Source organism: Marmota monax, unplaced genomic scaffold (assembly GCF_021218885.2).
Source record: "Marmota monax isolate L192 unplaced genomic scaffold, Marmota_monax_Labrador192_F-V1.1 WCK01_AAM20220418_F8-fsc00022, whole genome shotgun sequence".
NCBI classification, from domain to species: domain Eukaryota; kingdom Metazoa; phylum Chordata; class Mammalia; order Rodentia; family Sciuridae; genus Marmota; species Marmota monax.
Window position 1 is genome coordinate 16,531,151 of NW_026695215.1, and position 25,220 is coordinate 16,556,370.

Here is a 25,220-nt window from a genome sequence, read left to right on the forward strand (position 1 = left end):
GCGAAGCGAATGGAAAGTCTGAGACGAAGGTGGCCCGCGGCGAGGGACAAACCTGACCCTCCAACCTGCCCCGCCCCGCCCTCGCCAAGGGGGAGGAGCGACGGCTACAATGGATCCTCCTGCGGGCTTTGTGCGCGCTAGGAATCCAGCTGTCGCCGCCCCGCGGAGACCCTGTCCCCCGAGAGCGCGCATTTCCGGGCCGCCCACCACCCAGATCGCGTCCGCAGCCGCTGTCCCAGCACAGCGCAGAGCCGCTCCCGCCCGCTCCGTGGCCGACGCTCCCGCCACTCCCCGAAATGCCAGTCGACTTCAACGGGTACTGGAAGATGCTGGCCAACGAGAATTTCGAGGAGTACCTGCGCGCGCTCGGTAAGCGCTGCCCCGGCGGTCCCCAGGGTCCCACGAGCCGTCACCCGCCTGCTCCGCCTGGGCAGCCGCCGCCCGGTGCACCCCGACGCCAGGAAGGGCGACCGCGGCCTTGCGCTTGCGAGGGCGGCCGGCGGGATGTGAATCGGAGGCTCCAGGGTTGCAAGGGTTAATTGGTGGCAAGCGTCTGCTTGTTGGCTCTGGACGCGGATAATTTAATTAGTAGAGCTGGCCTGGGTTTGCTCGTTTTTGTTTTTAAAGGTTAGTGTGAGAGCAGAAAACTTTGTTGCCAAGAGGAAAAGAGAAAAGAGCGCAAAGCCAGCGGGGGAATCCCAACTGCATTCCTGGAACCGCTCCTGGGTCCCGCTCCCTCGGGAAAGGTTCTCTTTCGAGTTTTCCTGCCAACTCTCTTCCCCTGTCTCCGCACCCCTTGCAGATGTCAATGTGGCCTTGCGCAAAATCGCCAACTTGCTGAAGCCAGACAAAGAGATCGTGCAGGAAGGCGACCACATGATCATCCGCACACTGAGCACTTTTAGGAACTACATCATGGACTTCGAGGTTGGGAAGGAGTTTGAGGAGGACCTGACGGGCATAGACGACCGCAAGTGCATGGTGAGGATTCTTGAGTCCTGGGTGTCTCCTACTCAGGAGATCTGACCCAAGGCCCCCGGCTAGTCTAGTTGATCTTTGAGAGGAGCAAAGGCCTTTCCTTGTGTTGTGAAAGACTGCGGATCTTCCCACTTCCAGCCCGCAGGGCAGGCAACACCCACTCAGCAAGCACCCCACCACATCCAAACCTGTCGGTTTAGTTATGAGGGTTGTGGTTGCTGAATCTGCCCCGCACTTTGCCAGATATGTTCGGCGCATGACTTCACCAAGGCTCCCCACAGCCCTGAGGGCAGCAGGAGTTCCCCCTCTTACAGGTGAAGAACAGAGATGAAGGGGGTCCAGGGGACCCTGGCTAGGGACCAGCGACCTGGGGTTCCAAGTCCATCCTGTGCCCCCTAGCAGACTAGGGGCTGCTGGAGGAAAAAAAGGAAAGAAAGAAGCAATACAGGACACCACCCTGAAGCGTAAACTTCCAGTGTACCTCCATGTGAAGTCCCCTAGGGAACAGGCACCTTGATCTCTCTGGAAGCCCCCTGATCTGCCCTTCCTTGGGATGGCTGGGTCATGCCAGCTGGGACTTGGCCCCTGGTCATGCCTTGATCCACCCTATCATTTTCTGACTACTGAGCTTCCTTTTAACCTCTGGGCAGGTCAGTGCCCCTGCAGCCCAAGCCAGAGGAAGCGGTGGTGGGGGATGGGGAAGGCCCTGCTCCTCTCCTTCCCAAGGATGGGAAGCTGTGACCAGGAGACCCCAATTAGTGCTGCCACAGCAGTTCTGGAAGGTCATCCCCAGGCCTCCAACAACATTCTCTGTTTCTGGGGTTTCTGGGGTTTCTGGGAGGTCAGGGTATTCCCAGTCTTGGGCTTGCTTCCTTTGTCTGGGTAGGGAACTGGCTTGTGTTTCCATTGTGTGGGTAGGAACTGGCTTCTGCTATCCAGGGGCCCTCACACACCCCTCCCACCATTTGCTGAGGGTCTTGCTGCTAGGTCTGCTTTGTGCTTTGCATATGGCCTGCTATTTTACACCACAGCCCTGAGAAGGAGGGTTTAGTAATTCCTATTCATGCCATGACTGAGGCTCAGAGAGGAGAGGAGACTAAGAGCTGGGGACCTGAACCCTGCTGATGGGTGGCCCACAAGCCTGTGTTCTGCCAGGCCCCTCTGCTGATGGACTTTGCAGGAACAGGATGGCTGAGTTGGTAGGACCACTATTGATGGGGTGCCCACATCTGGTATTAAAGAGCCCCAGCCTGAACAAGTCACCCCACTGTGCTTACTCCTCAGCAGGCACTCAGGACTGGTGCCCAGTCTGCTGTTTGGAATGGTGGGAAGAGGGAGTAGTGAGCAAGGAGTGTCCTTGAAGGGGCCACTGCAGGGAGAAGAGGCTATTGTAGAAAATGTCATGTTATGACTCAGGTCTCAAGGCCTCTTGTCCGCCAGAGAGGCTCACAATGAGGAAGGAGAGCTCAGAGAGGGTCTCAATTTCTAGTCACTGCCCAGATGGCATCCTATCTACTGCAGGGACCTGTGCTCCATGAGGACAGTGCTTGTCCCCAGCTCACTCTTGGGGTACTAGCAGGACCCATCTCCATCTCTTTTCTGGGGTCCTTACCATGCCGCATGCACCTTCTGTACTTGCCTGGTTATCTTCACTCTTCACTCTCTCCATCATCCATGAACACACAAAGCATTTATGGATCACCTAGTGAATACTGGTCATCCCGTGCTGTGTGCCAGACACTGTTCAGAGTTTGCATTCATTCACTTTCTCCTCACAGGACCCTTTGCAACCCCGCTTTATAAAAAGGATTTCTCTAAATCCTTTTTTTATCACCTTGAGGAGGGTCCTAAATGGCAGAGGAAGGATCTGAGTTAGCCACTGCTTCCCTCCCGTGGTGATCACCACACCAGGAAAAGGACAGCAGATGTGCCAATCCTGATGCCCAGGAGCACACAGACCCACAATCCTGACACATGTGCTCAGCAGTGACAAAGGGACATGTATGATGAGCGTGGAGGGAGTGTGGTCATCCAGAGGAAAGGGTCCCAGATATCTGTAGGAGGTCACTTCTGCACTTACAGAGGAGGAAGGGAGGGTTGGGGACACACAGGAAGGGAGAGTAGCCAGCTTTTCTCAATCCAGCGTGATAGGTGGGCCTGGCAGCTGGGCAAACTCCCAAGTAGACAGCCTTCTCTCACCTTGCCATTGACTCCTGGGAGGTGGGATGGCCCTGGCCCTCTGCTCTGCTTTGCCCTCCGCTTGGACCCCAGCAGTGCAGAGAAGCCCCTCTCTCTGGGCAGCCTGCTGGATGCTGTGCACCTTGGCACCACCACGAAGAGCACACTGGGGGTGATGGAGGATGAGGAGTTAGGCAGCTGTGGGGCCTTGGACTTGTGTATCTGAGCAGCTGGTTTCCCAGAGGCCAGTTTGGCCATGGACTCTGACTGCCCCTAGCTGTCCTGGGTTAGGTGATTGTCAAAATTACTTCCCTCGCGTTTCTGACCCCTGTGCTGCACTCAGAACCCAGCACCCAGAGCAGTGGCCAGGGGCATGTTCGCAGCACCTTCCAGGAGTCTTGTTCTTCATTCATTCCTTTCTTTGGGTTCTACAAGCATTTCATGGTGCTTCCTCTGTCTTCGAGCCCCTGTGTCAGTGAGATGATTCCTGTCCTCATGAAGCCCTGGGGGCAAGAAGGGAGGGGACAGACTGAGACAGCCACTCAGGTGATCAGGGGCAGAGAAGCACTGCAGTCTGGGAGGTCTGGGATGGTTCCCAGTCTGAGCCAAGTCTTGAAGGATGGACAGGAAGTAGCCAGGCAGACGGGATGAGAGGAAGACCCAGGCCAAGAGAACAGTGCCCGGTAAACGTTATGTCAGACCTGTCCTGCACCAGGCCCTGCACCAGCTCAGATTCAGGGACACAGAGGCAGCAAGACCTCCTGGATGTCCAGGCCAGTCTAGAAGACAGAGGCGTCACTGGGCAGTAATAGCCCAGTGATGGGACCAACGGGGCCAGAGGTGGGGGAGCAATGGTCAGAGAAGGTTCCAAGAAGGTGACAGCTGAGCAGGACCTTGACGGACAAGGAAGAAATAGGTCAGATTGGAGGACATGAGAAGAGTATTTCAGAGCAAACCCATGCACACTCAAGCCCAGAGGGCCTGGGTGCCAGGGGTTTTGGAGAGGAGAGAGGTGGATTCCGCAAAGACTTGAGATGGCTGAGCATGATGGGGAGGGCAGATCCTTGAGGACCACAGGGGCCTTGGATGTGACCCTGACAGGCGGGAGGGGGGTCCTGGTGGAGTGAGACCAGGCCAGGCTGACATTCCTCTGCAGAGCACCAGAGACCCTCTGGCTGGATCAGGGCTTTTCCATGGGAACCTTATCTGTATTCCAGAGCAGCAGCCAGCGGTGTAGTCCAGCTGCTGATGGGTAGTTCTGGGCCTGCACAATGTTGGAAAAACCTTAAAGCCAGTTGCCAAAGATGGCCAGAGATTGTAAGATTTCATAGAAAAATCCATATTTCTAGCTGTTCTTACAAAAAAAAAAGAAAAGAAAAGAAAAAGAGAGGAAGTAAAGAAAGAAAGAAAACACCAGGTGCCTGTCTGTCTGTCCCTGCAGGTTGTGGATCCTCAGTATGCTGTCACAGTTGCTCCTTTTTGATAGACATTCTCCAGGTTACCCACCTTGTTACCTGAAATGAAGGATCAAGGGGGCATTTGTCACAACTCGCTCAGTGTGTTCCCTTAGAGCTGGGCCAAAGTGGAAAGAGAGGCAGTAGCTGTACAGTCAGCCTCTCGGTAATGGAAATGCCGGCCCCTGGCCGCGGCCTTAGAAACCCCAGGAGTCAGGTTTTGAGGCTGCTAATGCTCGAAGCCCCTGCTGTGGAGTATGGAAGCATCTCTCTGTGTCTCTCTGCACCTGAGCCTCTGTGAAAAGTGGAAAAACTGTAACATTTGGTGTTGAGGACCCTGGGCCACTGGTCTGACCCTATGCACATTGCAGTCTGTGCCCAGACACACCTGAAATGTCCCTGCAGTCTCTCCCCAGCAGGGGGACCAGGGTTTCAGATCTGTGCAGCCTGAGGGCTCAGCTTCCTTCCCAGTCTGGTTATTCAGATCCTGCAGGCCCCACGGGCAGCAGGGCCATGGTTTCTGTGGACGTGGGCCCAGCAGGCAGGGGCTCTTCCCTGTCTCTGGTATCCTTCTCATTAAAATGTCCACAGACCCAGGAGGACACGAGTAGCGTTTGTCATACACAGCCTATAGGGGTTTGGCAAGGTGGGGGTGGGGGCGCTGGGGTAGGAAGGTGGTCTTCAGCCCACTCCTGGGTGAGGAGTCCCTCTGAAGCCATTCCACTCTTTGTCCCCAACTCCCTCCAGAGTGAGTGGCTTCTGTGGGAGAAGACTGAGCCTCAGCCAGGAATCACAGCCGTGAGCCTGGCTCCGCGTGGTGGTGGCAGAAGGGCCATTTGTCATCTGTTGGTGGACACCAGGTCAGCGTTTCCCTGTAGGAGCGGCTTTGTTCATTGGGGCCTGGTACCTCCCTCTGGCTGAGGCCTCGCCTTCCCATCCAGCTTTGAACTCAGGATGACCCTCCCCAGGGCCTGCCCTCCACTTCCAGCCCTTGCAGACTGGGGCCTCCTTTGTTTTTATTATAAAAGGGGAAAAAAAAATTCAAATAGCACCAGAGAGTACAGGCTGAAGAGGAAAAGACCCCTTCCTTTCCCGGGCCCGGGCCCTGGGAGTCGTCACTGTTATAGTTCCTAGTGGATCTATCCAGAAACTACTCAAATGCATAAGCTATCTATTGATTGGTCAACTAGTCAATACGGGTCAATATCTTCGTCTAAAGCCAGAAGAGTGGAAGGAAGAAAGGAGGGAGGGAGGGAGAGGAGGAAGGAAGGAAGGAAGGAAGGATCAATCCACTTTTCTGCACATAGTTTTTTTTGTTTTTTTTTTTACCCAAAATATTTCTTAGGCATCTTTCCATATTAGCATTAGGATTTTCAAAATCCCTTTTACCCTCTGTGTTTCCTTCCCTCCCTCCCTGACTACCTTACATCCCTCTGTCCAGCCGCCTGCCATCTAATTATACATGATAATACGTGAAATCCACCGAGCTGCTGTTCCCACTTTGGTTTAAACTCTTGCCAGCCTCTGATCCTGCTCTTGACCCATTAAAAGGATCTTCTGGTTCTTACATTAACAAACACAATGCCAATGGCAAAATCAACTCCCCAGGCTACAGAGCCGAGAATTCCTTTGGATTTTGAAGCCTCTGAGAGCCGACCCTGCCCTGATCAGGCCTGAGCAACAGGCTGGGGCCCTTCCAGGACGGAAACACAGGACCTCTTTCATGTCTTAGCTTAAAGTTCTCCGACCTTTTGAAACCGGGTGTCAGCAGCATGTTTTTGAGGATTATAAAAAAAAAGAAGAAGAATTAAAGCAACCAAGTAAAATTCACAAAGCAGCTTTCAAAAATCACGCTGGTTTATTAGGTTTGGGGTCTTATTAGGCAGGAAGAAAGGAAAATAACACGCACAAGTCTTTCCCAGGCCTGCAACAAGGGCTGTTAGTACGTTTTCTCCTTTGGTCTCCACAGCAAATGCTGTTCTGCAAGTATTTGTCATACCCACCTCACAGATGAAAATCAAGGCACAGGGAGGGGCAGTGCCTTCTTGCCCCATGTTCCTCTGCCAGCTGCGGCAGGGGGAGGATTCTGATGCGTGTGTCTGTAAAACTCTCTACCATGGGTCTGGGATGAGGAGGAGCTGTGCTGGTAGAGTCAGCACAGCTGGTTTTGAATAACCTCTGTTACCTAGGAGCCAGGGCAACCTTGGCTGGTTAGACACACTGCCTCTGTTTGCCCATCTGCAAAATGGGCACCATGATTGCTGTTCTGCCTGTCTCAGAAGGCAAATTCTGAGGCCCATGGAGATAGTACAGGGGAAAAGGACTCGTGTAGTCACCACACTGTGGGGCCTCTTCTGTTATCCCAAGGCTTGTTCACTTAGGATAGCCAGATCTTCATGAGAGAGCTACAGTGGTTTGATTTTCTGATCTACATTGCTTCCCTGCCCACTGCCCAGAGAAGCACCTCCTTTCCTGGGTAGTAGTAACCCCTGCTCACCATGTAGGTCCTGGTGGGCCTGAAAATCACAGTGCACTGCCTCTCTTGGGACGAGCACCTTCTGATAGGTGGCCACGGGATTCCATGGCCTGTCACATGATTGTGTCTTTTGACTCAAGCTGGACCCTTCCTTTAATTTAGGGATCCTGGGAAAGAGGTGAATTCTGTTCCCTTGGAGATTGATAAAGTGGTATGAGGTAAGCTTGGGACTCTCTGAAGCCCCTCTCTTCTGCCTTCCATGACTGCATGGAGAAATCCAACAGAAGGAAGAGAACAAGATGAGGTCAGGAGAGACAGACAGACAGACAGACAGAGGGAAGTAACACTGGAGAGGTACAGGAGTTCCTGACCCTAATGCCACTCTAGGCTTCCCGTGCACTGAAGTCGGTATCTTCCATTCCATTCCCTGTAAGCTCTTTGGGCTAGTTTCCCATCACTTGCATCTGAGGGAACCTCGTAAGTAGTTAGAACAGTAGTTCTCTCTCGCTGGACCATGCCTTACCCCCGAGTTTCTAATCCGGCAGCTCTGGGTTGGGCCTGAGCACTTATCTTCCTGACAGACTCCCCGCTGTTGCCAATGTTGGTTAGATGACCATGCTTTTGATATCCATAGGAAAGGAAAACGAGGAAGCTGCGGGCCCATGCCAGATTCCTATGATGTTCTTATCTTGATCTTGTGCTGGGGTTAAAGGTGCCCGGTTCTGAGGGATGAAGGGGGGTGGAGAGGAGCAGCCCTGCAACCCTGTCCTTGGAGGTGGTGGGGCTGTCTGTAAACACCAGTCTTGCAGCAGCCCATGAAGGCTGCACCCGAGGTTCCAAGTAAGTGAAGTTTGTGCAATTGAGTAGGTAGGGTGTGACAGAGTGGTCAGGAGCTTTGGCTTTGAATTGAACCTGGATTTGAATTCTGGTCCCACTGTCCAGCTGTGTTTCCTTGAAGAAGATACGTTATCCCTCTGATCCCTGTGTCCATGTGGGTAAAGCGGAGGAGTCGGTGGTAGTACCCATTTAACAGGATTGTCATGAGGATTAGATGTGGTGATGAATTATTTTAAGTTTTTATTAATGTGTAACAAATCATCCTGAGATCTAGTGTTTTAAAACAAGTTATTTACTTTGTTCACAAGTCTGCACTTTGAGCAGGGCTCAGAGGGGATGGCTTGTTCCTGCTGCATTCCCTGTCAGCTAGAAGCTGGAGGATTCTCTTTCCAGATGGCTCACTCATGCTCACTATCCACTGGCTGCTTGGGCTTCCTCACAACATGGCAGCTAGGTTCCAAAAATAAAAATCTCAAAAAAAACAAGGAAGAATTATATGAAATCTTTCTGAGCTATCTAGCCTCTGAAATCACTGTATCAGTCAACTTTCCATTGCTGTAACAAAATACCTAAGATAATCAACTTGAAAAGAGGAAAGGCTTATTTTGGCTCACAGTGTTGTAGGTTTCTGTCCGTGGTCTGTTGGCCCTGTTGCTTCTGGAAGAGAAAGCTTGTTCACCTCATAGCAGAAATGAAAGAGGAGGAGCTAGGGTCCCAATGTGCCCTTGAAGGGCATGTCCTCATATGATGAGAAGACTTCTAAGTAGGTCCCACCTATTAAAAATTCCACCACCTTCCATTAGCACCTCAGTCTGAGGACCAAGGCATGTGAGCCTTGGGGAACACTTATCCTAACCTTGGCAGTCACAGAGCAGCTGGTCTGCCACACTCCATGGTCAAGGTAATGACAGAGCCCCACCTGTCTTCTAGGGGACTCAGACCCACGTCGTAATGGGTGTGGCATGGTCCTAGTGGAGCATGCAGGGTGCTGACCTCTAAAGGTCAGTGTGCCAGACACATGCCACGCTGTCCCATGGTGCCCGGTGCTCAGTGAGAGCTCTGGGGGCTTGGAGCACGGTTCTGTGGTTGCAGGTCAGGCAGGGTTGGGCTGTTCTGTTCCTGACTCATGTGTAAGACCCTGCAGGGTGGGAGAGGAGTGCCCCTGGTACCTGAGCCTGCCCTCTGCCCTTGGGGCAGAGCCTCCTCACCTCCCTGGCCCAGCAAGGGAGGCTGGCATGTAGACTTGAAGGGGAAACAGTTCTGTAGAAGCCCTATAAGTGTTGGAGTGGCCCCAACCTTCAGCCATGCGCCCCTCTAGAGTCCCAAACAGGTGGTTCTGACAGTGGCTAAAGCACTTTCCAGCCTGAGCCTCCAGTGCTCGGGCCTGACCAGCCCAGCCTCCGGGTTTCTGGGCCCTGGTGGTCAACCCAGGCCCTGGCTCCACAGGGCTGGAACCAGAAGAGGTGGGCGGGGCCAGGAGCCTCTGAAGGCATCTGGAAGATGTTTGCCGCTGACCTCTGCCGGGGAAGAGAAGGGGGCTTGAAGGGGTGTGTGCCCCTGTCTGCACAGACCATGGACCCCATGGCGGTCACCCTCTGGAATGCAGCCCTGCCTGCATCCTGGGTCCTGCTGCAGGCTCTGAACTGAGGCTCGGGGATTTATTGGTATTTTTACTTGGAATTGATTGAAAACTCCTCTGAGAGAAAGGACTGTGCTCAATTTACAAGAGAGAGAGAGAGAGAGAGAGAGAGAGAGAGAGAGAGAGAGAGAGAGACCTGCCCCTTGTCCTCCAAACAGAAGCCCCAGGTATCCCTCATGCAATCTGAAATTCCACAACTGGATCATATTTATATTGGTGAAATACTCAAAAGACTTTCTAGATATTTCCTTTAATATGCAAATACCTTAGAGCACCTTAGAGCAACAGCTCCCACCAACATAGAGATAGTACTAATCCCTCCTCTCCTCCTTCCCTCCTCTCCTCCTTCCCTCCCTCCTTCCTTTCCTCCCTCCCTTCCTTCCTTCCTGCCTTAACCTCTTCCCTTACTTCCCCCCCTCCTCCTCCCATCCCCCTTCTTCTTTCTTTCCTGATCTGAGGGTCCAAGGACAACCCGGGGTTACTCCAGGAAACAAACAAGATAGACGTGAAGGTAGGAATACAGGGAACCCAGGATATTCAAAACCCATCTTCACCAGCCTTAGAGTGAAACTGGCCCTGCATTCAGAAAGAAAGGAGGAAAAAAAAAAAAAACCTGTCTGGCAATGTGCAGTGAGTCAGAAAATCATTTTACTGTTTGACTCAGAGATCCCACTTACAGGATTATATTCCAGGAAAATCATTCAGAAGAAAAAACAACAAAAAACCCCATTTATCTCTTTGGACAAAGGTATCTGTGTGTCCCTCTGATGGTAATCCTCAACGACTCACATAAGCCCAACCACCCTGCAGGCCTACTGTGTGGCCACGCTGTCCCAGGACTGTGTGTATGTATGTCTATGTCATCCTCCAGATTCCCTCCCTTTTATTTATTTATTTACTTACTTACTTATTTTGGGTACCAGGGGTGCTTAGCCACTGAGCCACATTCCCAGCCCTTTTTATTTATTATTTATTTTTTATCTAGAGACAGGGTCTGAGTTGCTTAGGGCCTCACTAAGTTGCTTTGAACTTATGATCCTCCTGCCTCAGCCTCCCAAGCCACGGGGCTTACACGCATGCACCACCACACCTGCGCTACCCTTCCATTTTATGGGAACTGAAAGTCCCCCCAGGATCCGATGACTGGGTAGCCATTGCCTCAGGTTTTGAATTCGGCTAGTTCTGACTCCTGGCTTTTTGTGGTTTGTAGAACAGGCTCTCTCCTGCTGGTGTTCCTAACTGCCAAAACATCATGGGTGGTTAGAAACACTGTGGCTTTTTAATTCCGTAGACCACTCCACAGCCACGTCAACGATCACTGTGAAGATAAAAGAAAGTGTTTATAGGCAATTAGTCAACAAGTTCCATGGATTGTGCTTCTGAACATCTCTGTCCTCCTTTCCCATCCCACTGCTTGGAAGATCTCTTGCCTGTAATAATGATAACAGTAATAATAACAATTAACATCTCTTGTGCATACCATGTGCCAAGCTCAGCGCTTTCCGTGGATTATTTCACTTAATTACTGCAGTATCTTCGCATCCATCTCCCGTCCACCATCAACACTTCAGCCCATCCTTCTCATAGTAAAAAGGGAATCGGATCACGCTGCTCCCTGCTCCACACCCCCAGAGGCTCCCCAGTGGGAGGCCAGAGCCCGTGGGCTCTGTAGCCAGCTCCCTAGATGATTACCCATCGGTAAAGACCCAGCCCAGACGGCCCCTCTGTTGACCCCGATTTCCTTTCCTCCGCTGCCTTCTGTCACCTTTTGGCTCAAGTTCACTGGACAGCTGGTTAATGCATCTGAGGTTCCAGACAGGAGGGGCTCACACCTTTGCATCTTCAGGGCCTCCAATGTGTTTGCTAAAATGAGTGTTAAGTGAAAATAGCAGAACAATATAAAGGGTAGTCATTGACTGTCTCCCTGCAAGATCCACTTTAATCCCACTTAATGATAGCTAATGTTTGTGAAGTGTTTCTCCTGCACCAGGAATTCTAAGCATTTTCTGTACATTAATTCTTTTAATCCCCACAACAATTTTAATTGTGAAGGTGCCCAAATTCTTCCTATATTATATATGAAGAGAATGAGATGCAGGACGAACAGGTCAGGTAGCTGGTGGAGCTAGAATATGGGAATCTAGGCAGTCTGGCTTCAGATCGTCAGTAAGGAGAGATGGCACAGTTGTTATTTTAAAGGGTCAGTGCTCTGGATTACTTCCTCTGAGATTTTTGATATCTCAAATGCAGCATCCCCTGATGCACTACTGGTGTTTGGGGATGGAATCGAATCGTCACACGCAGGGGAGTGAGGTCTGAATTGTATCCTCTTCTTCCCAATAATGGAGACCACATTGCTGGCTGAGAACCCAGATTCAAGGAAGGCAACTGTTCCAGGCCCTCCTATACCCATGTGTTTGTCTACAGCCCAACTCTGTTCATCAGTTTTCCATCACTGTGACAAAAATACCTGAGAAAATCAACTAAAAAGAGAAAAGGTTTATTTTGGTTCATGATTTCAAAAGTTTCAGTCCTTGGTCACTTGGTCCCATTGCTTTGGGCCTTTGGCAAGACAAAGCATCATGGCGGAGAGTGCATGGTGGAGCAGAGCTGCTACCTGGTGGTGGCCATGAAGGGAGGGAGGAAGAGTCCAGGGACAAAATATACCCCCAGTGACCCACCTCCTCCAATAGGCTCCACTCTGAAGTTTCTACCACCTCTCAATATGCCACCAGCTGGGGACTGATCCCTCAATGCAGGAGACTGTAGGAGATATTCTAGAGACAAACAATACCACTGTCACTTCTCTGGGCCTCTCCCTACTAGTCAAAAATGGAAATAACTATAAAGCAGGGTTATGTACTTCATGGCAAGGATTAAATGGAGAATGGCATGTGGGAAAATGTACAGTGCCACCCATTCCCTGGGAACTGTCACCTGGAGACAGATTCTGGAGGTGGTTGGTCACATGTGGGAAGGGTATCCTGGCCACCAAGGGAAGAGCTAGGAGGCTCCTGGGAACAGAGAGCAGGAAAAGGGTGTGTGCCACTCCACGGCCACAGAGAACAGGCTGGGCAAGGCCAAGCAGAGTGGAGCACGGCCCATACTGTGTGTGTCCTGCACAGACACGGGTCCCTGCAGCCTCTGCCATGTCCTCTGATGGCTGTGCTCAGTGGCAGATCTAGCCCCATTTTGCAGTGAAGAAAAGAGGACCCCAAGAAGTGGAGTAATTCCCACATCACTCCTTTGGCCCACCCATTTCTGTAAGCCAGCTTATGGAAGAGAATTCAGCCACGGTGCCTCGGATATTTTGTCATACAGCAGGAGAGGTGCGTTGCCTGAGGAGTGAGGCGTGCCTCTAATTCTTTTTGCCAACCATTCACTCAACAAATGGCACTGTGCTCTTTCTCTGCCATGAATTCTGGTAGCTGGTATCCTGCAGTGAGCAGAAGGACCCCAGACCCCAAGGAGCCCTCTGTCAAGAGTTCCTGACCTGCTCATTCTTCTTGGTTACTGAGATTGCATCTTTTTATCTTCTGAGCAACACTTATTTCTTTTCACTTTGAAAGATCAAATTTTAAAAAATAAACCAGAAACTTCCATGAAAGAGCTGAGGCCTCCCAAGCTCCTGGGAGCACTCTCTAGAGCAGAACATGGCGCTCACTTATTTCTATTCCCCCATCTTCCCAGCCCCATCCCACCCCCACACACTACCCCATGCTGGGGGAACTGATAACAGCGGGTGGCCAGGGACAGAGAAGCAAGCAGCTGCATTTTCCCATGATCCCAGGTTTGGTCAGCTGGAGCCACAGACATGAAATGAGGAAGAAGGGAGGCTCTGAGCCATCTCCCCAGCAAGTTCAGGGTCCGGCTTCGTGGAGAATGTGATGCCAAGAGACGGTCCAGCCAGCTCCCTGCTTTTGTTCGTATTGGTACCTTTTTGAGGGGTCCTCTTGTTTCTTTTCTTTCTTATTCTTCTTCCTAAACCTAATTCTATGGCCTTTTCTGGCATTAGGTCTAACGTTACTTCTAGCCACACCTTCTCCAGGAAGCGTTCCCTGATGGGCCTCTGCCCGGAACTTCCGGCCCCTCTGGCTACCTGGCACTCCTGCTGGAGCTCCTTCTGGTGTCCCCTGCTCCAATAGTCTGAGCCCTTTGCCTCACGCCCTCCTCAGTCCTGAGGCTGCTGTGCAGCAGGTATGGACCCCATGACTGCTGGATGCCATTGCCTTGTACGGGACCATCCTGCAAAATCCACTGCTTATCGAAGGGGCAGCTTAGGTCAGGGAACGGCAGAGCCCAGTAGCTGGGGGCACGGATGTGTCCTCAGAGTCAAAGCTCATCTTCCCACTTCATGGCAAGGTCCTCGGTCCTCGGTCTGCAGAGCTGTAAACTGGGGAGGGTGTGCCTGCTCCAGGAAGTCCTGAGGAATCAGCTTGATATGATCCATACTTAATACCCAACCTGGCACATCGTCCCCAAACATGTCATTATGGTGACCGGAGTGACAGGGATGCTCTCATGTGACCACATGTGACCAACCACCTCCAGAAGCCTCCCCTGACCCCCCAGGCAGGGCTGGATGCCACAGGCCTGTGACCTTCTCCAGCCCTACTTCCCACCTCCCCATCCAGAAACTGGGCCTCTGTGGGGCCCTGAACACTCTGACAGATTAAGTTGATTCTAGACACTTTCTGGAATGTTTAAGGGAAAAAAATAACACGTCAAGATTATTAGTCTGGACTTTTTTTTTTTTTCATTTTATTTTTCCTAAGAATCGTGTTATCATTTGCTGCTAAGTTCTTCACGGTGGAATCGAATTCTTCCAGGCCCACAAAGGCCTTCGGTGGCTACCCTGGTTCCTGGTAGCTGCTTCTGACAGCTTTTATGTCTCTAATTACTCATTCGCATTTAAGGCCTTATTAATTTAGTTTTAATCTGCTTTTATAGTACCCTGGCTGTATGCTGATTTTAGGTCATTGCTAGCCCCCAGGAATGGACCAGGAGGACAGGAGCCACCCGCTGTCTACTTGCCAGCCTGGTCTCACAGGAAACTTGTGGACTTGGCTGCAAAGAACTGGGTTCAGTTACAGCCCAGCTCCTATCCCCTGGGTGGTGGGCTGGTCGTTTCTCAGCCCTGACACTTTAAGATTGTGGAAAACTCCCAGCACAGTCTCTGGCAATTGGCCCGTTCCCTGTCCCCCACCCTGCCCTTCCCACCCCACGGCTTATTTAACAAAGCACCGAAGGTTGCACTCATCATTTTCCCAGGAATATACGTGTCCTAAAGGGAGAACCACATGTTGAAGTCAGACTCCAGGAGGAAGTGCCGACTGGCATCTCTAGCCATCACAGGATGTACAGGAAGTGTCCACTTGCTGTCTGGTTTTTTAATTCTACCCCCAAATCTAAAGAGTATGGCCTTTGCTGGATACAGTGGCTCATGCTTGTAATCCCAGCAGCTCAGGAGGCTGAGGCAGGAGGATGGCAAGTTCAAAGTCAGTCTCAGCAACTTAGTAAGACCCCTGTCTCAAAATAAAAATTAAAAAGGGCTGGGGATGTAACTCAGTGGCTAAGCACCCCAGTACCAATCAATAGATAGATAGATAGGTAAGAGAGAGAGAGAGAGAGAGAGAGAGAGAGAGAGAGAGAACAAGCATGGGCTTTGGAGTCAGAGCTGGGTCAATCCTGTCTCTGGCCTTGGCTAACAGAGTCGCCATGGGCTCTGGAACCACAGAGACACTAAGACTCAGTCCCACCCTCCAGTGACACATCCATGAGCAGAGGGCCTGATAGAGCTGGTAGACAAGTGTAATCCGCCATCATCTGCTCTTTGATGATGGTGGAGCTTTGATAAATGTCACAAGTGTCCTGACAGCAAAGTTGAGTCCCACCATTTGTAGGTCATGCCAGGTCACTGCCAAGAGATGGTTCCATTTAGTGGGAATTGTCTGTCACCACCAGTACTAGTCATCTGAACTGGGCCTGTGAGCCTCGAGCCATCCCCGGGACGGGGTCACTCAGGCGTTCTGGGTCACTGGGCCCTGTACATCCGTGCCAGCTGGGGTTCATAAGTGGCTGGGGAGCTGGATAATGGCTTTTGAAATGACAGCCCCTCATCATAGTGGTGCAAAGCTGTCTTCATTCATCAGTTGGCACACACGTCTCTCTCAGAAAGCTGCTGACACAGACCAAGAAATGGAGGTTATTATTAGTTCTTGATAGAAAAGTGAGGCCAGCTTGGCTTACAAGCAGCTACCCTGGGCCCCACTCCACCTGCTCTTTCCGGTGGTCTCTGGGTGGGAATTTCTGCTGAGGAGCCAAGTTGATGGTGGCCATCCCTCCTCTCCATGTTCTTGGATGGGTCTGGCTTCATCTCTAAGGTGGGGTCCCAGAGCCCAGGTTGGGGGTGAAGTGGAGGCAGCAGAGTCCCTGTCCCTCCCACACCTGTAGGCATCTGCCCCACCTGTGACTTGAAATATATCAGGAGTATCCTCCTGCCTGAAATTCCCCCACTGGACCCCGAGTGATGGGTCCATGTAGGAACCTGGATGGAGTGACCTCTTAAAGCCCCTTTCAGATCAGGCGTTCAGGTAAGTCTGAATCCTGGTCCCAGGTGGCCGACTGCTCCTGGTCTGGCAAACGTGGCTTGCGGCCGAGCTCAGAGGAAGGTCATGAAGAAGCTCTTGGGTCTTGGAGAAGCTTGTTATAAGAACTGACATTTTGTTTGACAAGAAAGTGAATCACCTGCCTCACCAGGCCCCTTCCAGGTGTTTCCCTTTCAGTTGTTTTTGAGGGGTTTTCTTCCTCCTTGATTTTCTGCTTCTCTTTTCTGTTCTTAGGGTCCCTCTGCTTGCTTGCTCGCTCTTTTTGTTTGTTGGTTTTTTTCCCTTTTTGTTCTGGGGATGGAGCCAGGGCCTGGAGTCTGCTAAGCATGCACTCTACCACTGAGTGTCCCACACCAGCCCAGTTAGGCTCAGTCTGATCCTCGGAGAAACTCTTGGTTTATTCCCACAGGACAGAAAGCTTAAAAAGAAAAATCCATTCCCACTCTTAAGTGAGCACAGGTAATAAAGTAAGAGAGCGAAGCCACCTTGCTGGGTCATCCCAGATGTCAGTGGGAGGTTCCAAGTAGAGTATCCATGTAAAAAAAACTAGTTAGAACTTAGGGGAAGCAGGCACCGTGGGCTCCCGGGGCTGGCTCAGCGGGCAGTCTCTGCAGAGTCTCCTCTTGGATCTGGGTCTCCTGGAAGGAAAAGGAGCATCAAAAAACTTTATCCGCAATGACCATCACTGACTGCTTCACCAACATCCAACATCCAACTCTTAAAAAAAAAACAAAAAAAACTTTTTTTTTCTAGTTACTGTTTATGTTGGACGTGTGAACCCTGTCCCTGTCTAAGCGCAGGTTCATGATCACCTGCATTCAGTCCTCCTGTATGCCAGCCCTAGGCATCTTATGTATATTTTCTCAGAATAAACTTATAAAGTACATATTTTGTTTATCTGATACAATGTGAAAAACTACCCCAAAATTTAATAGCTTGAGAAAACCGCCATAGAGTCTCGCAATGCTCCATGGTAATTGGGCAGTTCCTTGGCTCCACATGGCTGTGTTCAGCTGAGCGCCTCAGGTGTCCTCCAAGTGGACATTCTTCCATCCTCCAGGACTTTGGCACATGGCCTTTCTCTGCAGAAGAGCCTTGATCACCTCAAAGCATGGCAGCTGGGCTCCAGGAGGGCAGGGTACCAAGAGGACAGGCCCCTGGACCACATAGGCTCATGAAAGCACTGTTGGCATCGTGCCTGCTGATGCCCCAGTGGCCAGAGTGAGTCAGCCACCAAGCCCAGCCCAGGATGTGACTATCATGTGATTCGCAGGGGCCACCCATGAACCATCTACCACAGTAGGCCTCTGAACCTTCTTGCTGCGAGGACCTGAGGCTCAGAGAGGTTAGTCCAGTTGCCTAGAGTCATCCCACATGGCCACAAACAGAAGACCCAGCTCTGGCGGATGCCAAGGTGCATGTTCTTAGCTGGCTTGACCTTATATAGTTTGAGGGAATATGGAAGGAAGGTGCAGGGACCAGGACCCTGAGTTTCCAGGTCCCTAATGAGAGTGTGACTGAACCAAAAGTGTCCAAAAGGTGTCCCTCCAGGGGCCTGCTCAGAATCTCAGTACCATGCTCACAGTTTTTTTGTTTGTTTATTTGTTTTCCTGCAGTCCCCAAAAGCTTTAGCAAGTATCTGCTAAGCACCTTCTAGACACTTTCTGGAATGTTTAAGGGAAAAGCTCAGGCCTCAGCGGCCCCTCCCCTCAACTCCATTCTCTGTCAGGTGTCCTGTCCTGGGCTGGGAAACAAGGGTGCATTGAGGCATGCAAGGCCAAATTCTTTCCTTCTGCTGAGTGACTGGGATAAAGTCACATAACCTCTTGAGCTCGGCCACCCCTAACATCCAACACAGACAAAAACAGTCAGTGCTGTGTCCAGCTCACCCAGGATCACAGTCAAGAGGGGGTTGTGGTCGGAGAAGGGCTTCCTTGGCAACTGGTGTCAGGTGATAGGGACCCTTCCCTCCAAGAGGCCTGATGAGTAGTGTTCTCAAAAGCACTTTGAGCACCCAAATAGGCTTCTGCTCCCTGCACATCTTGATCTCTCATGACACCTGATATTCTGCTGCCTGTTACTGGCTGGGGCTAAGGTGTTGTTATTGTTTACAGCCAAATGGCCCCCGTTAAAAGATGCCAAGTGATCTGTAAAGGGTGAGACAGTAGCCCAGGAGCAAAAGCTGGCTGTACCTATAATGAGCCTCTCTTGCACGAGGGTTCTGTGACACTGGTGTTGGAGGGTAAATAGGTGTGAGCCTGCTGGATCAGGTTGGGAATATTTAGCAAAAGCTTTAAAGGTGTGCACACTCTTCAGTGCAACAGTTTCTCCTCCGGACATATATTCTGAGAAAGTAATGTGTTCAAAACTATGTATACAAGGAAATCTTATTTACAGTAGCACAGAATTATAAATTACCCAAATGTCCAGGAATTTGTAATCGGTTAAATAATGGTATGAATGGACAATAAAATACTGCCAGGGAGGACAGCTTTCTGTGCCTTTTCTCCAGGGCAGTCCTTTGGGGACTGCCTCACGTAGTTTAATGTTCTGCTGTTGCTGTTTTAAATATCTTAATCATTTTTGAGCAAGAGTTCCTCGTTTTCACTTCATGTTAGGCCTTGCAAATTATGTAGTCATTTCCTGAATGTTACATAACAATTAAAATAATGCTTAAGGAGAATATTCATTGAAATGGGAAATTGCCTCTACTGAGCAAAGAAATGAGGCTACAAACCCCTACATGATGCAAACCTAATTCTGTAAAAACAGAAACATGTGTGTGTTTTGATAGAGGAAAAAAAAAAGACTTGATGGAAATACACCAAAATGTTACAGCAATTATCTCTGAAGAAGCAAGATGACAGGTATTTATTTTATCACCATTTTCTTCTTTGGGCATATTTTCTGTATGGATTTGCTCATAGACCTTTCTGGCAAAGGCAGAAAATTGTGTATCATCCTGAGGACAAGCAAGTCCTCTTGCTCCTCTGGGGAAGTCAGGGGCCTTCATATGCCGAGTGGATTTCTGAATAAACACGGAGGGGAGATCCGTGCTTGGGGATCCCGTGTTCTTAGGAACTCCTTGAGGTTGAGGACTGATTTGGGGTCTCCGTTTCCCATCGCAAGCCTGGCACAGATGACACCTAGAGAATGGGCTTCTTGCCATGTCTGTGGCCTAAGCCTTTAGCTGTGACAGTCTCATCAGACATTGACCACACTGTTCTGTTCTGGAGGTGGGACCTTGCTGCACTGGGGCTAGATGTGGGCTCTGAGTGAGTCTCTGAACCAGGGAGAGAAGCCACGTCTCCCGGCTACTCCCAGCTCTCTTTGTGCCCTGTCTCCCTCTGGGAACAGGTTCCAAGAGCAGAGGTCACTCTTAAGCCTATGTAAAGCCAGGGAAAACACCTTGCTCCCCCTGCCTACTTCCTGTGTATCTCAGCCCAGGCCTCACCCCAACAGCAGAGGGCGGTAGTGGTCAGCAAGTCCAGAAGGGAGGCTGGTGGGCATGGGTGGGCAGTGAGGAGAGGAGGGGCGGTGGTCCTCCAGGAGGGAGGTACCCCACCCACTCCACTCAGTTCCCAGATTTCCCTCTCTCCCAAATCTGTATCAGACCATTGCTAACTTCCCTGACCCTTAGCTGAGTAAGGTGGGCAGGCAAGAATCTTAGAACCTTCGCTCTCAACAGCCAAGGCCTGCGAGTTACTGACCTCACATGGAAGATAGGAATGCAAGGCCCAGAGCAGGAGTGGACTTGCTCAGAGCCACACCGTGAGCAGGGGTGGAGTTCTTCCCATGGTACTGGGGATGCAGGGCTCACAATGAGGAGCTGCCCCATTGGGGAGGCTATTCAAAAGGGGGTGAGAAGCCACAAACATGATGGACACATGCCCGCTGCACCTTCATGCACCTAGTCTTGGGACATGGGGCCAATCAAAGCCAGGTGCTCACTGCCATGCTCAGGACCTAGGACTGCCTTGCCTCTGAATTCCCACACTGTTTTGACCCCATGTTCCTGGGTGGGCTTGCTACGACTTGACTTCCCTGCAGCCTGCTCAGCCCCCGGCAGGACACACTGCGCTCAGGGGAGGAGAGAGGGCTCAAAGGGGGATGTGGGCTCTGAGAGGTGTCGTCAGCCCTGTGTCTGTCAAAACGAGATGCCAATCCACACTCCAGGTGGACAATCAGGAGGAGTTAGACCCAGCACAGAGAGGGCCTGGTGGAGCAGACTGGTGGCTACTGGCTGCCACCTGTACCTATAGCTGGCTATTTAGACCTAAGATCATTCTCCTGGGAGATGAAGACTCTTTGAGGGCAGAAGTGGGGTGTTTTGGGATGTCCCAGAACCTAGCAATGGTTGAAACCATGGGTGGATGGATTAAATGATAAAGGGACAGGAAGGTACTCTGAGACGTCCACCCCCTGCCAGCAAGATGCAGGAAAACAATCCTCACCAGTCTGTGCTCAGGCCTCAGCGGCCCCTCTCCTCAACCCCATTCTCAATCCTTGCAATCACAGCCCAACCCAACAACATTTTCCCTCCTAATTATTCTTTTTAAATGAAATTTGTGAAGGTTTTCATAAATTTTAAAACTGATTTGCACACTTTAATAAAAGCATGTGGTAGATAGGGACTATTGGGCTGCAAATTTTCTGTAGTAAAATGGACGTGAGCACATCCTACATTATCAAGGTTGGGGGCTGTCCCCTCCCCTACTCCCCAGGGGCTGCACGCTCACAGCTGACAACTCTGCTTCTTGCTTGGCAGACCACAGTGAGCTGGGACGGCGACAGACTCGAGTGCGTGCAGAAGGGCGAGAAGGAGGGACGCGGCTGGACCCAGTGGATTGAGGGTGATGAGCTGCACCTGGTAGGTTCCTAGGTGGGGACAGGTGTGCCCCAGAGGTCCTTTGTCACTCTGGAAGTCTGGATGGATCTTGGAAAGAGGCACCCACAGTGGCTGGGCCTTGATTCTGCTCTGAAGCTTCTATTCCAAGGGCCTGGAACGAAGGCTCAAGTGACTTTAAAGACCAGGCCGTGAGTTCTCATGGTGTAGGTGACCCAGTTGCCCATCAAAGGAAGCAGAAGAGGAGATGCATCTTCTAATCATCCGCAATGAGCCCACTTTTCCTCTCTTTCTAGTATCTCAGAGTAGGAATATGAGCCGGGCATGATAGCACACACCTGTAATCCCAGTGATTTGGGAGGCTCAGAAAGGAGGATCACAAGATCAAGGCTAGCCTTAGCAAATTAGTGAGCTCCTAAGCAACTTAGAAAAAGCCTGTCTCCAAATAAAAAATAAAAAGTGCTGGAGCTGTGGCTCAGTAATTAAGACCCCCGGATTTAATCCTTAGTACCAAAAATAAATAAATAAAAATAGGAATATGGTTCCTATTCTGGGGATGAGGATATTTGTGACTGGTAGCCAAGGGAAATTCTCCAGCCTTCTCTAAGATATGACCTAAGCCTATGACAGGGGAAGGAAAAGCTTTTCCCAGCTCAGGGGAAACTGTAGCCACCCTGTTCTCTACCCTGGGACATCAGGTTAAAGCCACTTGCTCTGTCTACCCTCTGGGAAAAGCATATACAGAACCACAGCAGAGGCCTTGGCTCCTGGAGAGTTCATAAGGCACATGTCCTCAAGCCAAGACCTCCTGTAACTTCTCTACCCCAGAGAGTGGTCCAGGTGACCTGAGCTCTGATCCCAGGCCACTCACCAGGTGTCCGTGGGTAGCTCCTTCCTTCCCTCAGCCTCACTTGCCTAAGAACACACAGGAGTTCTGCAAAGATCTATGGTCTTCAAGAGCTTTGAGAAGTGTGAACACTGGGGAAAGGCATGGGGGGTTACATTTGGAGGTGGCCAGCCTAATGCAAAGAGTCCAGACCCAACCTTGAGCCAGTGTCCTCCTGGGCCTTTGTTCCTTGACTGCAGAGAAAAGAGTAGATGAAGTGACCTTCGTTGTCCTCTGAGCTCAAAGTTCTGTGGCTCTATGCCAGAGGTTGCAAACTAGGGGCCACAGGCCTGCTTCATCTCTCCCTCAAAGAGCTCCAGACTTCTTCAGCCAGCCATTTAAAAGTTAGGAGATGCCCTACAAATATTCAGATTTCCAGTCTCCTTCATAAAAACTTGGAAGACATGGCGATAGGACTGTGGTTGCACCTGGCCTCACTCAACACAGGCTGAGCAGAGGCTGGGGCTGGGCCTGTGGGAAGGGTATGGCTGCATTTTAGAACCGCCCGGAAGGCTTTTAGTAAGAGTGATTCCAATACTCCACCCACTGAGACACCCGTGTACCAGGCTAGTGTGAGATCCAGGCATTTCCAAGCTCCACAGGTAACTCCAGCTTAGGGCTCAAGTTTGGCATCCTGGTACCTAACTGCAGCCCCGTTCTGCAGAAACCTACTGAGCCATATATCTGTGCCCAGTTCCTTCCAATCCCAGGCCCAGACTCTGTCCTGGGCTCAGGCCTACAGCTTCCAAAGCTTTTTGGCCTCTCCAAGATAGCAGGGTGGGGAAGCATCAACGGGGCCTATTGGCCACTCTGATCCACATCTATTCCCCCAGCCACCTCTGTCTACAGGATGCGGAGAGACTGATCTCTGCTGACCCCGTTCAGTTGACTTTCTAAGGATTTCATGAAATCAAGTCATGGGGAACAGTAGCAGCCACTGGGTGTTTTCAAAGCTCCTGCCCCTAGATGCTCTGACATGACTCTGGTGAACCACAGCATCTGCTTCTGCTGCAGGAGATGAGAGTGCAGGGCGTGGTCTGCAAGCAAGTGTTCAAGAAAGTGCACTGAGGCCAGCGGACGACTTTGGTCTCAAGGAATGAGCAGCATGGACCTGAGGCAGATCCGCCTCTGTGCGGCGTGGGACAGAAGTGTCCAGCCACTCCCAGGCACCTGTTAGCGGAGTCTGTCTCTTCACTTTATCTTTTCTCTTTTTCTTCAAACAAAGCCATTTCAATAAAGCGATCTCTGTCTGAGACATCGTTTTGAAGAAGTTTCATATTCCACTGCTCACTTTCCTCCAGGGTTTCTGAGGTCAGCTGTTCCTGATGCCTCCCCCAGGCAGAAGGGAGACATTCAGACATGCATCTGCAGATTCAGCCGGGTTGCATGCTGTGTGTTATCCCCGGGACACAGGCTAGGTTCTGAGCATGCGTGGCCTGACATCCCAGCATCTGTGAGTTAAGTACTCACCACATTCCATGTCCAGCCAGAGCTGGTATTGTGAGGGCCACAGAAGAACAGAGGACCTAGTCAAGGAGGTCTTACTGACAGAATGATGTCACAACTGCACTGCACACAACATTGTGAATGAAATGGAACTAGACAGAATTGTCATCCCCAAATCTAGAATGAGATTAAACCTTAATCAAAAGCAACTACCTATTGGAATTGATTTCAGAAGAGTCGTGAACACATATTTCACCCTCCCCAGCCCACTGAGAGGCTGATATAAAGCTTTTCTTTCCACTGTTTTAGAGGAGGCCGATCTTGCAAATCCCCCTAGAAAAGGGCGAGCAGCCTTGTGTTCTCACTGAAGTGTAAATGATCACTAGCTGGAGCTTTGCATAAGGCAACTCAGGGAAACTGAAGGAGGGAGGAGGAGGGAGACCACGGATAGGGAAAGCAAAGTGAAAAGAGAATCCACCTGAGAATCTGGTCAGCTGTGCCCTATTTCTTGGAAATAGTATGGGGTTAGGATCCACGTGAGCTGAGTTCAAATCCCAAGTTTGCCACCCATGGGACACTACCACGCCCCTCTGCATCTCACTTCTCCAGCCAGAAAACTACAATAATAACCTGCCTCACCTGCTGCACAGGTAGTTGTGTAACCTGTGATGCATATAAAACCTGCAGACAGCCAAGCACCAGACCAGGCTCTCAGACCTGACTACAGGTTAGAACCACCTGAGGAGCTTTCAAAATGCCCTGTCCAGGTCACTTCCGAATCCAATTATAGATGCATATCTCAAAATTCCAGCATCTTTATTTTTTTAGAGTTCCTAAGTGGTTCTAATATGTAGTTGGCATTGAGGACAGCTACCCGGTTCTCACCTGGGAGTAATTCAGCCCTGCCCCCCACTCTGGGGAATAGCGGTGTCTGGAGACTTTTGATTTCATGACATGGGATGGAGAGGTGCCATGGCATCTATTTTTAGAGGCCAGGGATGTTGCTGACCGTCCTGCCGTGCACAGGAGAGATACTCCCCCACAACATGGAAGTATCCAGCCCACAATGTCCATAGGGACAAGACCGAGAAACCCTGCTTCAGGGACATCATTTATCATAGAAGCTATTTCCCCAGCCTAGACCAAGGAAATGAAAAAAACGTAGAATTGCCTAAGACCCTGGAGACCCCTGCACCTCCGTAGCCTTGGTCTCTGCCCCTGATGTTGCAGAGATTCTTGTACCAACCATTCATTCATCATACCAACATTTAATGAAGGCATATAATGTGCCAGGCACTGATGGAGTGCCATATCTGTTGGGCAATCAAACTTCCATCCTGTCCTGTCCCAGGTATTGAGACCCCCATCAGATCTCCACTCCAAACATAAATGCCTTGCCCAACAGTTAAGTCTTTTTTATTATTATTAAAGAGAGAGGAGAGAGAGAGAGAAAATTTTAATATTTTATTTTTTAGTTTTCGGCGGACACAACATCTTTGTTTGTATGTGGTGCTGAGGATCGAACCCGGGCCTCATGCATGCCAGGCGAGCACGCTACCGCTTGAGCCACACCCCCAGCCCAACAGTTAAGTCTTGATGGCAGATTCCAAGGTTTGGCCCTGGTAGCCTGAGTGCGTGCATGTCAGGGAGGAGCTGGGGTCCCACCTTCAGGAGCCTCTGGTCCTCTCCCCCATGGGAGACTCAGCCTCATTCTAATTAAATAGCTTGGAAAGAAGGACACATTTTTGTGGGCAATGGGGAGCCACTGGAGGTTTTTGAGCAGGAGAGTGACCTGATCGGCCTTTGAGCTGAATTCATCTGGCAGCCATTCTCTCAGTAGGAATGAGACAGAGAAGGAGGAATACCAGGTGG

General features: G+C 50.8%; 2 protein-coding genes across 2 annotated transcripts in view; both read left to right on the forward strand.

The window, feature by feature from the left end:
• Nmnat3 (nicotinamide nucleotide adenylyltransferase 3) overlaps positions 1-115 on the forward strand; it is a 141,920-nt gene extending 141,805 nt beyond the window's left edge. Inside the window, exon 5 of the mRNA XM_058574953.1 lies at positions 1-115. Coding sequence (XP_058430936.1) covers positions 1-56 — 56 coding nt within the window. The 3' untranslated portion in view covers positions 57-115.
• Rbp1 (retinol binding protein 1) lies at positions 110-23,157 on the forward strand. Its single transcript, XM_046431532.2, is given in 6 exon segments — positions 110-170; positions 173-265; positions 268-369; positions 803-981; positions 20,939-21,040; positions 22,917-23,157. Coding segments are annotated over 6 exon segments (591 nt in total). The 3' UTR covers positions 22,971-23,157.
• The last annotated feature ends 2,063 nt before the right edge of the window (positions 23,158-25,220 follow it).